The sequence below is a fragment of the Acipenser ruthenus genome, chromosome 12 (assembly GCF_902713425.1).
Source record: "Acipenser ruthenus chromosome 12, fAciRut3.2 maternal haplotype, whole genome shotgun sequence".
Classification (NCBI taxonomy): Eukaryota; Metazoa; Chordata; class Actinopteri; order Acipenseriformes; family Acipenseridae; genus Acipenser; species Acipenser ruthenus.
In genome coordinates, this window is record NC_081200.1 from 12830977 (window position 1) to 12843730 (window position 12754).

At 38.4% G+C, this 12754-nt stretch overlaps 1 protein-coding gene across 7 annotated transcripts in view; it reads left to right on the plus strand.

The window, feature by feature from the left end:
* phc3 (polyhomeotic homolog 3 (Drosophila)) overlaps positions 1-10701 on the plus strand; it is a 29829-nt gene extending 19128 nt beyond the window's left edge. For 6 of the 7 annotated variants that reach the window (XM_034028964.3, XM_059034572.1, XM_059034573.1 and 3 more), the window contains 6 exons: positions 838-1139; positions 3260-3404; positions 4022-4136; positions 5749-5887; positions 6295-6532; positions 8879-10701. In XM_034028964.3, the coding sequence (XP_033884855.3) occupies positions 838-1139; positions 3260-3404; positions 4022-4136; positions 5749-5887; positions 6295-6532; positions 8879-9033 (1094 nt within the window). In that variant the 3' untranslated portion in view covers positions 9034-10701. Of the gene's footprint in view, positions 1-837; positions 1140-3259; positions 3405-4021; positions 4137-5748; positions 5888-6294; positions 6533-8878 lie in introns of those variants that run through there. The other variant, XM_059034575.1, reaches the window with a different exon arrangement.
* Positions 10702-12754: the final 2053 nt, after the last annotated feature.

Below are 12754 nucleotides of genomic sequence, written 5' to 3' on the forward strand. Positions count from 1 at the left end.
AGAAGTCTTTTAAAATGCCTTCAAAAAAATTGAAACATTGAATTTTAGTTTCTTTTAGTATTTCTTTAAACAGAGTTGTAAACATGCCATTCAGTGGCATTTTATCCTAGCAGCGTTATTTCTGTTGTTGTTTCTGCATCGATCATGATTTGTCATGCTTACTATTCCAACAAAAATTGGTTCTGATAAGACTGGGCTGACTGTGAGGATGTGAGGTGGGGAAGCAGATTTGCATTCTACAGGCTTCAGTGCACAGTGCTGCATTTGTGGGGGTTGGTGCAGCACTAATGCCTCACTTCCTCACAGTCAGCGTAGTCAGAGTAGCTTTTAGCAAGATTGTTCTTCAGGTATAGTTAGTAGGCATGGCAATTCATGATTTAGGCAGAAACAAAGACGGATAATCATAGGGAACAACCGTCCATAATAGGATATTAAATAAGTAAAAAATAAAATATTAATAATCTCTTTAATTAATTATCTCTTTTATAATAACTACAGGGTGCCTCAAGTAACTCTTTATCCTACTTTAATGTAATCCAATGAGATTTTTATCCAAACTGGACCTATAACAGGATTTGGATTGCCAGTGAAAGGGAATGGCAGAAAGGTTTGCATAACCCTAATTTTAACTTTAAACACAATTTTACCACATACTTAATCCTCACCTTATAGTCATTACAAGTGGGGTGATTGAAATCATATTCTGTGTATTCCCAGTGCGGATACTTCTGGGTCATTTAGTATCCGTTGAATCAATAAACATGCTGATTTCTCTTTTTCTTTCCTAATGAACAGCTGAGTGACTCCCTTCCCTCACTTTCTTTCTCTTCCGCCCAGGTCTGCCTGGACTTCCGTGTGTGAACACCTCAGGCAACACCTCTGTGATCAGATCCTCCTCGGACCCCTACATCAACAGCTCCCCCCCTCCTCCACTTTCTCCTGCCCCTCCTCCTCCCCCTCCTCCTCCTCCTCCTTCTCCTCTCCCCCCTACTCTCCTGCCTGCTGTGGTCAGGAGCCCCAGCAAGCCTGTCCCAGCTGGCCTGCCTGAGAACAAGCCTCCGCAGGCGATTGTCAAACCACACATCCTCACCCACCTCATCGAGGGCTTTGTCATCCAGGAGGGGCTCGAGCCATTCCCGGTATGTCCACTAGGGGGAGATAGCACTGAGCTACAGCTGCTGCAGGAAAAAAGAGCCAAACAAATTGACCATCAAAATATTGTTGAATTGCTGCAGCTTTTGTTCTAATTTTTTGCTATTCTTGTTCTAGTATGCATGCCAAAAAAGGGTATTACTTAAAAAGACCTACTACTGTAACTGACAATATTTATACGACCTTACGACTGTATTACTGTATACTTTAGCAGTCATTAAGTAGGCTACACCAGTCTGTGAATACTAATTGGTAATACTTTGCAATACTTCTAAGTAGAAACAGTTCAGTCATATGTTTGCGAATATTTTGTTGATGGGAAATGAAATGATGCAATTTTCATGGATCCTATGACTGACACTAAACTAGATGTTTTTTTTCTTACTTTTAATGTTGTAACAATCACAGTTGTTTTTCTCCTTTCAAAAACAGTTTTAAAATCTTTGGAAATCACGCCATGTTTTTTAGTTATATTCTTCCAATGAAATACTTGTCCTCTTGGCTTAGTTATTATTATATTTTATTCAGATTTTATGATTGAGTTTGAGGATATTATTGTATGAAATGAATATCAAGTGTCTAGTTCATTACTGGAAATAGCCAATGAAAACATTTTGCCAGTGTTGCCCAAAACTTAGAGCACTGAAAGTGTGCCCTCTGTTGGAGTGACATTGCATGCAAACAATGAGACTATGAGGTTTGAAAGAAGTGGGATGTGTGCATCAGGCAATGTGAGGCTGTGCATTGACCTGATAGAATCAACCTCACTGATTCTGTGTGTATGACTACTGGACAGGATTCTCCTTTGAGGCATGTTTGATTAACTTAACCTCAACAGCGCTCAATGGTCCCTTCTCAGAAATTCCTTGGTCACTTGGTCATGACCCAGTGGGCTTTCCCTTATACTTTTGTATAAAGTATAATGACAAGTAACTGAACTAATGGGGGATATTGACCAACTCGCTGAAAGCAACGTGCATTGCAAGACAGAAAACTGCTGTAAACATGTAACGCTGCATGTTGTATTGAGACCTGTGGCAAAGTGGTTAACTGTGTACAGGTGCAGGAATGCAGCAGTGATCAATGAACAGACAGACAATGATAATCCAGGTGCAATAATATTTTATTTTGTAATCCAATTGGTCTGATGACCCAAATACAGTAAATAATGTTAAACAATGCTAACAGGCAATACAGCTGCATGTATTGCTCTGGTTTATCCGCAGGTTGGTCCTGAAATAATAGTCCTGATCTTAAACAACCACACGTAACACAAAACACAAACACAAGTCCACAGTGCGTGCTAAAGTGCTAAATACAGTTATTCATGAAACAAAGTGCAGTGATGTCCGGGTGGCCTTTGGCCTTTGGTGACAGCTCCGGGTTATGTTCAGCCATCTAATAATAACAAACAGTATATTCTTTAGACACAACAATAAACAAACATAACACTATAGTAATTCACGTCTTTCTTTCCGGGTTCAGCTTAACGATAACAAGGAACAGATCACTTCGCTATGCCCCTTTTTGTACTGTCAATCATGACCCCTTGGTTAACTAGTGCAACTGCTCCTCCAATCAGCGGCTGATTTAGTGTATCATAGCTCCTCCCCCTTTCTAGATGACCGACTTCCTTCTAACCCTGGGAATGAATTGTCTGGCCGTCCAGTCCAGGGCACTCTGTTCCTTTTACACAGCGCCCTCACAGGTCAGGAGAGAGATTTATCACCAAGAATCATTCTGTCACTGTCACAAGACCAAACAGTGGTCTGGTTAGGTGACGATCAGGTTAATAGACTTTGGGATAATCGACTCTGTACTGTGCTTACAAGCATTTCCACTCCTGCTATTGCTGAAGAAATGACTCATGTTACCAAACAAAAATTATAAGCTTGATAAGAGTTCGCTGGAAAAACTTGTACTTAACTGTACAGCTCTTATTTTTTCACAATCCTGTCATTATATGCCGGTAAAATGACAGACAACCTTTTAAAATGTATATAATAAAAGATTTGAAAGGTTCAAAGGTATTGTCATGAATACCCTGAACAGTATCGATGGGTTAGTTCTGGTCTGAACTGCGGCTTGTTGTTTTGTCTTGTCACAGGTAAGTCGTTCGTCCCTCTTGACTGAGAAGAAGCAGTGTGAGCAGCAGATGATGGAACCCAACAGTGAGGAGCCACAGTCCATGATGGAGACCGAACACCCAGAACACTCCACAGACAGTGACATGGATGACATCATCGCTGAGGGTTTGTGCCTTTCATCACAACCAGTGCAGGACTGGAAGAGAACAGTAACAAAGCAATATGTGTTTTTGCTTTAAAAAGAATTGGATGGGGTTGGTCAGGCTGCAGAAATAGATCTTGAACTCAATGCAAAATATTTACAGTATTATAAAAAGAGATAACTGTAAGGCAGAACCATTTCTCTTAAATGTGCCAAACATTTCAGAGACAGCTTGTATCAATTAAAAAATGTAATCAGTTATTATTTCCACTTTCCTTGGTTGGTTGAACATCTGCATTTAGGCTTTAGGTTTTTGTAGGAAAAGCGAGGTAAGCATGGTAAAAAAAGAGGATGATAGTGAACACACCTATAGGATATGAAGATTTATTTATTTCTTTTTTAATACTGATTTCTCCATTCGAACCGCTCTGCTGAGTTTTTTATAAAAGGATGATAGAAAAAGCACAGAGTTTTGGAGACAGAATTTAACCACAAAGCTTTTTATTATGATTTTATTATACACTTCAATAACTTGATTGAGCAAATAGCCAAAGGGGGCTGTTGGGCACATTTTTATGCTGTCCGTGCAGCACATTGTTTGTGTAAATTCACGTTCATACGGTTTTGTTCTTTTTCATAGGTGTAATGGAGGAAACCGTGGCAGAGCTCCTGAAATGCGAGTTCTGTGGGAAGATGGGATACGCGCACAAATTCCTGAGATCAAAACGATTCTGCTCCAAGTCATGTGCCAAAAGGTATAAATATGAATTCATTCATTTTGCCTTTGCCTTTGCACGTGCTTCAGTGTAAGACCCAAATATTTATTAAACCCACTTAGTAGCAACATTAAAGGGAGGCTGTGTGGTCTGGTGGCTAAAGAAAGAGGCTTGTAACCAGGAGGTCACTGGTTCAAATCCCAGCTGACTCACTGACTCACTTGTGACATTGAGCGAGTCACTTAATCTCCTTGTGCTCTGTCTTTCGGGTGAGACGTTGCTGTAAGTGACTCTGCAGCTGATGCATAGTTCACACACCCCAGTCTCTGTAAGTCGCCTTGGATAAAGGCGTCTGCTAAATAAACAAATAATAATAACAACATTAAATGCATTTCCCAGTACTGAATTCTTTTCTCAAATGCTTTTCTGATAAATCTCACCACAAACTGTAGTCTAATAGGGTCAGCCCAAACGGTTTTGTTTATTTCTTTTTAGCAGTAAAAGAGGTGTTTCCTGTATTCTGTGGTGGAGGCAGTGTTAACCACAGCAGAAACAGAAACATGTATAGTAGAGTGTGGAGCCAGGCTGCTACAGCTCTAGACTGTCACTCGCTTGTCTTCTGTCCCTACTCTGTGAAGCTTCAGGGGCTCAGAAATGCTAAAATAACTTTAAGTCAATTCAACGACTTTCTTTCTTCCAAAGGAAACATTTGTCATCGAGGTTTCTTTAGCATTTCTAAGTTTAGCACTATTGTTGTTTTAATAAGTCATGTTATGTGAGTTATTTGTGTGCAAACACTGTGGCAATAAATGGAAAATATCTGTACAAAATCAAGAGTTACACAGACAGAAGCCAAAAAATCACAGCCAAGTGGCACACTCCTACTGTTCATTTTTCAAACCAACTCATTTCAGAATGTATTTGTTTTTTGCTGGAATATTTTGTAAGCTTGGTAAAAAGGAATCTAAGCTGAAACAATAAAAGGGGATGGTAGGGAACACACCATATATCAGCATATTAAACAGGAAAGACAATAAGTATGAAAATGTAGATGATATAACTTATCCCTTTAAGGCTCCATATACGATAACTGTCATCTTGAGGCAGTCTGACTTGCTCTGTATTATTATACTGGTTACTATCTTCCCAGTGTAAGTCACAATCTATTAAAAACAACAGCGATTCAGAGCACCACTCATTTAGCTAAGAGGCTGCCCATCAGTGCTTTCTGTGTGAACACACATTGTACAGTGTTACAGACACTGGGTGTTTTCTGTGTGAACACACATTGTACAGTGTTACAGATCCTCAGTGTTTTCTGTGTGAACACACATTGTACAGTGTTACAGACACTGGGTGTTTTCTGTGTGAACACACATTGTACAGTGTTACAGATCCTCAGTGTTTTCTGTGTGAACACACATTGTACAGTGTTACAGATCCTCAGTGTTTTCTGTGTGAACACACATTGTACAGTGTTACAGACACTGGGTGTTTTCTGTGTGAACACACATTGTACAGTGTTACAGACACTGGGTGTTTTCTGTGTGAACACACATTGTACAGTGTTACAGATCCTCAGTGTTTTCTGTGTGAACACACATTGTACAGTGTTACAGATACTGAGTGTTTTCTATTTTTCCTTTCCCAGGTTCAATGTTAGTTGCACTAAAAGAGTCAGCCTACTGAAAGCAGACAAGGGGGGCCGCTGGACTCGGAAAACAGATGGGCGACGAGGGCGCCGGCCCAGAGGGGCAGAAGGGGCGTCCAGGGAGCACTTTCTCCGGCAGGTGGGTGTGCTGCAAACTCATTGCGTTTGTCTTATTTTACTAGAAACTTCAATACATAGCTGGCAGTAAAAACAAGTAGTTTAATATGCTTGTATGCTTCAGTGTAAATATCAAGGTGTATCTACTAATGTCTTTTTTTAATAATATGATACTCTGAATAACTTGAGCTAAAGAACCACATTTCATTGTAGGTGGTGCTTTACATATGTGTAAAAATGTGTGACAGACAGATGGACAGGCACCTCCGTATATCTGCAGATTGTGAAACTTTAAATAACTCGTGCTAAAGACAGTCTTTGCCAAGTTTGGTAGATTATGCTTGGAATGCTTCCTTAATTAGGCTTAAAATTGGTTTCTATTGGAATTGGAATTGGAAAAGCCTGTTTATCTTTATTTATTTATTTTAGTTGCCAGCTACTTATCCCGCCACAGGTGGGATGCAACCAGCTTGCAGCCAGTCGCCCCAAGAAGACACAGTTCCTGTTGCCATGACGACACGGCTGCGGCGACAGAGTGAGCAGGGGAGGGAGCTGGATCTCAGGGTGAGACACCCCTCAGACAATAATGAGAGCCTGCCCTCTGTCCAGTCCGATCCCAGGCTGTGGACAGTCAGTGAAGTCTGGGCCTTTATTTACGCTTTACCAGGTGACTTCTCACTTACGGCTTCTTTGTTTTTAAATGTAATTTCTTACTGTGGTCACGTGCCTCATGTCAAACACTACCGCCAGTTTGACCTCACAACACTACGTGTTTTATTTTCACCAGGGTTTCTATGGAAGGCCACCCGGATCAAAAACGCGTTATTTAGTACACATTCTAATTTGACTAGTACGTGTTGTTGTTCTAATTATTACACACACTAATGTGGCCAATTAGGTCGGTGAAAATGAAATGAGAAGCAATGAATTTAAAGAAAATAGTATGTGTAATAAATTATCCAATTAAAAGTCGCCTGACATCTGCCATTCCCGCCCAATTCGTGGTGGTATATGGACTTGGCATTGGGTAAAGTGTAGTGAAAGATGGATAGACCCAGACCCCCCCCCCCCCCCGAGACAAGCATCAACTGGTGGTTTCAGAGCCTTAGAAATCCCTTTCATTCAGTAGTAATCCCACTGTAAACCAATATGTAATTTTAAACAAGTGTTGAAAGATCTGACATTGAATCTAATATTAGCTATGATAGCTCAATATTTTAGTGTAAAACTGAAATAAATATATTTAGAAAAAAAAAAAAAAGATTGTGTACATTGTGTGAGAGGGTAGTCCTGGGACTACACTTCCCAGAAGAACACAGGCTGTAATTATGTTTAATTGTTTAATTGTTTGATTGGTATTGATCCCCTGCACCTGGCTATCATTGTAGATTAGAGTCAGGTGCAGGGTATTTATAGAAAGCAGCCAGCCTGTTCAGGGCTGCTGTGTGGTGTGCACAAGTGAATGACAACAAAAGGTAGTGTAAACCTGTCTGGTTAGGTTTTGTTTGAATCTTTTGTTTTTGTGTTACAGGTAAACAGCTTAGCTGTCCTGTATTTTAGTTAGATTCCCGTGTGGTGTTTAGTTAATGCTCAATAAAGAGCTAGGTGTTTGTTTTGTTTTTGTTATTATTAAAAATAGCGCAAGAGCGCTTTAAACCTCCATTTCCTGTGCCCTGGGTCTGTTTTTAATGGGGCAACGAACCCGAGTAGTAGCAGTGTTGTTACAATTGTTAATACAAACTGATCCGTGTCACGGTCAACATTGTCTGTCTCAAGGGCTCCCGAGTGGCGCATCCAGTAAAAGCACTTGCGTAGAGTGCAGGATGCGTCCTATAGTCTGGATGTTGCGAGTTCGAGTCCAGGCTATTCCTTTGCCGACCGAGGACGGGAGCTCCCAGTGTATGTTCGTCTTCGCCCTCCCGAGTCAGCGCAGGGGTGGTAGCGGTGAGCTGAGCATAATAAAATAATTGGCCATTCCAGATTGGGAGAAAATAATACAAATAATTGGCAACGACTAAATTTATAAAAAGAAAAAAAAAAAAATTGTCTCAAGAAGTCGGCAACACTCGGCAAATCTATATTTGCACCGTAGAAGAAAATCTCTCGCCGCCATAATTTGCAATTGTCCTTATTTGTTAAGCATATTTAATTCAAATTAAAAAGATGTTATCCCGAAAGGTGATTGGATACTCTTGTAATTATGCTGCATGACTGTAAAATGACCAACCCCTACGTAAAACATGCATAGTTAATTTACATTTATTTAGAGCACGTTATTTAGCAACCAACGCAGAATAGGTACATCTACGTAAATCGTAAAGGGAACCTATTCTGTGAACAAGCAAGTAGTGTGTGATCTGTGATGCAAACAACTACATCACAAATGTGTATACAAACTATCGTTGCTCCGCAGAGGAAAGATTACAGGGTTGATGGAAGCAGTTGCTGAACTTGAAGCCCCAGTGCTGGAGGCTGCAGATGCTGCAAGTGCCAGGCAGGCCAGACAAAGCCTTATAGACAGGGGTTCACATAACTGGTACGCAGGTACACATGCGATCCAATACAAAAAATGCGGACTTAGTTATTGTTTCAGCTAACGCTGTCATTTTTGCCCTAGCGATAGCTGCTCACATATTTGCTAAATAGGGCCTGTAGTCTTTTATGTATTCTGATTGGTCCAAATCCATACTTGCAAAGTAATGTGTTTTTTACCCGGATGGCCTTCTATAGGTTTCAAACTTACCAATGGTGATGGTATTTTCTTAATGATGTAGACATCTACAGGTTTATACAAGAAACTAGTGTGAAACCATGGTACAAAATAGGCACCTAACAAAATTATTAATATGAATAACATATGTATCTCTCATCCTAAATTCAAGCCACTTAAGGGGTGGGGGGGCTAGTGAATCTTTTTTATACAGTACACAGTGAAGAATATGACGATTCAAACACACGACAGGGAGCTCAGTTCAGATGCAGTGATCTGTAATGGCATGTCATTCTTTCACAGGCTGCCAGGACATTGCTGCTGAGTTCCGTGCCCAGGAGATTGACGGCCAGGCGCTGCTTCTTCTCAAGGAAGATCACTTGATGAGTGCCATGAATATCAAGCTGGGCCCAGCCCTGAAAATCTGTGCCCGTATCAACACTCTGAAGGAGCCCTAACAGGAAGTGCAACGGGAGCAAACTGACTTCTATCACTGTAGTGAAACTCCACTAATCTGAACTCCGATCTCACCAGAGATACTGCACAGTACCTGCTAAATCTGATATTCACTTCAGTGCCAATGGTGAGCAAGCATGTGGTTGAACTGGGAGGATAGAGAGCAATAAAGAGATATCTTTATTTATCATGTGCCACATAGCAGGGAACACAAAAAATATATAGTAGTCCCCCCTCACCCCAAAATGTCATATCAAAAATGCACTCTAATGAAACTTCCCATATGAAGGAATTGGAAGAGCTGTCTGCAAACTTTTTCCGGTTGCTGGAATAAAGTTCACATGACTTGGTGGAGACACAGTCTTTGGATTCCAAATTGCGTGGTCTCCTTTAAGTCATGTGATTATGTGATTCTATAATCTTTTTTGAGTACAGTTCTTTTATATATATATATATATATATATATATATATATATATATATATATATATATATATATATATATATATATTATATCCTGTTACTATTGACATTAAAGAGATCTTCTTGAAGCCTATTTTTTCATTATCCTGTAATTGAGACAAAAGCACAGCGATCAAAGTGAGGTTTATAAATGAATTTATTAGCTTTTTTTGAAAGATTCATAAAAGGTGGCGGTCTGCTGCTAGCGCTGTGCATTTTAAGTGGCAGGTACATAACATTTTTATGCCTGTTGACAGTGACTGAATGTATTATATGAATATATCTGAATATCTATGAAGGATTTTTTTAAAGAAAGAAAAACTGTTTTTATGTGACTCAACATGTTGCTGTTGTTACTGCTGTCTAATTTAAGGAATGCACTACTTTATTATATGGTTTATCTGAGAACCCTTACAGTTATTTTGCTAAATATTTTATGAATGAATAACTTTAAAAAAGCAAATAAGCATTTTTTTTTATTATTTTTAATTTGAATACAAGATGTAAATTACATACAGGAAGGATGGGGGGAGGGGGGATTCTTAGGGTCAGATTTTTTTATTACCTGAATATGATTCAGATTTTACCAGTGAGTGGCAAGCAGGCACAAAACAGCCCTATGAAAGCAAACAAGTGGGGTCATTTTAGTCGTTCCATTTCAGAATAGCCAAACAGCCTAAATTCAAATATGCCTATTTGAATTTAGTTTTCAGTATAAGAAGCTTTAGTTAGTCAGTTATCCTAGGGTACTCTTTCTGTAGTTACAATCGGTGTTGATACACTACTAGTGCTGTAAAATGCTCTAAACATCCAGCTGTGGCTATCCATTAAAAAAAAAAAAAAAAAAAAAAAAACTGTATAAAAGTTCATAAAACAAAAAGTGCCCTCCCTCGTTTTGAAGGAAATAACAGCATGACTAACAGGAAAAACAAGAATACTGCAGGTTATCTTATAACAGATCATGCCAAAGATTAGCCGATACCCAGTGTAGCTTGGTATAGCAATTACATTCTTGCTTTCATGCTATACAGTAGACACCCAAGGCATTATTCACTTATCTTAGTGCTACCGATAATTTCTACCAAGAGGGCAAAATGTTCACAGAAATTATATGAAAGAACCTTTTTTTTATTTTTATTAAAGTTGACATGTTTTGTTTATATTTTCAACTTCACATCATTTCTTGATAAATAAAGGCATATGAACTGGTCCAGAGTTACATTATCTATGAAGCATGTAAACGAAGCTTTAAATGTACAAGGGGACGAAGAGTAGAAGATTTAGCTTGCCTATATATATATATATATATATATATATATATATATATATATATATATATATATATATATATATATATATATATGGTGGCGGGCAGCAGCTGTTAAATTACTTTTTTAGTGGCCGTGGTCAAGCATGAACATTCCCTGTTTTACTCCATGGTGTTCTATTGATGCTAAATGAGCCACGGACGAACAACGGGTGCATAACTTATGAATACAGTCTAACAGTGTTTGTCAGACAGAACACTGGTGAATATCCATGGATAACATGGAGAACGTTTTACTGGGGAAGGCTGTACCATTAACAATATTTACAATACAGACCAACTAGCTTTGGCTTTATAAAGGATAGGCCATAAAAACATGAACTGCATTATTGGAGTAAGCAAAAACCTGCTGCTAACAAAGAAAAAGCTTATGTAAAGGATGCCAGTTCCTGGTAAGCATGTTATGGTAAGCAGTCCTGTAAAAGTGTGTATTGATTTTCAAAATTAGTTTCTGTTTCTTAAAATGCGTGTAGGCCACCACACAGATTGGACTAAATATTAGCAAAGGGTGTAGGGACACCAGGGGCAAGGATTTGATGAGGCAAGTCTAAAAGGTGTTTCAATTGTTCAGGAAGGAACAATTTATTACAGCCTCTATTTGGGTAAGGAAGTACTTGTCATATGAGCAGCTGCTATTAGCTCACTATCGGGTCTGTCAGATCTGCAGTCTTGTCCATTGCAACTTAAACAGATTTGAAACAGAGATACGGCTTATGCATATTACAGAATGCATTTCTGGAATTATTTTTGAATAACAGTATAATGTGAAGGAAAGCACATTTGCACAAAGGATACAAATAGTTGTTGTTTACTCTTTACCCTGGTCCTACAGTACTGTATAAAAAGCCTGGCAATAGGTAACTGGCCAGATCTGGGTGGACTATGTCAATACTTAATGGTTTATCCAAGCAGAAAAAAAAACATTGTGTAAATTGATCTAATAAATACATAAATATCTGGGCTGGTGGAGTTATGGTTCTTACAAAGCATGGACTCCAGACAGATAAAAAAAAAGGCAAGGGCTTTTAAAAGGTGAATCCAGCCAATTCATACAATAGCCACCACGCAAGATGTTACAATGGGAATCACCACTTGGATCGTCTTCTAGAGAAAATCAGCTGGATCTAACAACGTCCTATACTATATATTTTGTTATAATTTATAGTGAAATAAAACAAAAAATTAAATAATATACCAAATATAAATGTGACTTAAAACTATTTGCTATAAAGACATTTCATACATACAGAAATATCAGGGTCTGCTATGTTTTAAGGTAATAATTGATCTGGTAATAGCTCTGTAGAAGTATCATCAGCCCCACTGTCTGTTATCTTGCGTTCAGGTAGAAGGGGCTCTCACTCAGCTTGCCCACCCTGGTCTCAGACCCCGCTCATCTGATCTCATGAAAGGAATTTTATTATTGCTTAATTAATATGCTTGTAACTTTGCACCGCTGTCTATATTTTGCAATTTTTTAAAAATTGCAATATATATATATATATATATATATATATATATATATATATATATATATATATATATTGCGGTGTTGTACAAATAGATAACACTGCGGTTTTGGATGTAAAATAATAATAATAATAATAATAATAATAATAATAATAATAATAATAATAATATTCAACACTTTGCATTTATACTACAGTTTATAATATAGTAGTGCTCACGGAGGTCAATGTGAGCTTCATAATAATAATAATAATAATAATAATAATAATAATAATAATAATAATATACTTCCTGTACATTTGTGTGTCTTTTTCCCTTCCGTAAATTTTTTATGCTCCTTTCATGGCAGTTACACAAAGTGTCATGCTGTCCAGCTATGATTGTTGGAACTGAATTGCAACAGGAAAATGCAACTTTTATATTACAGATTACAAAATCCTCTTGCCCTCTGATTGGTTATCAGAT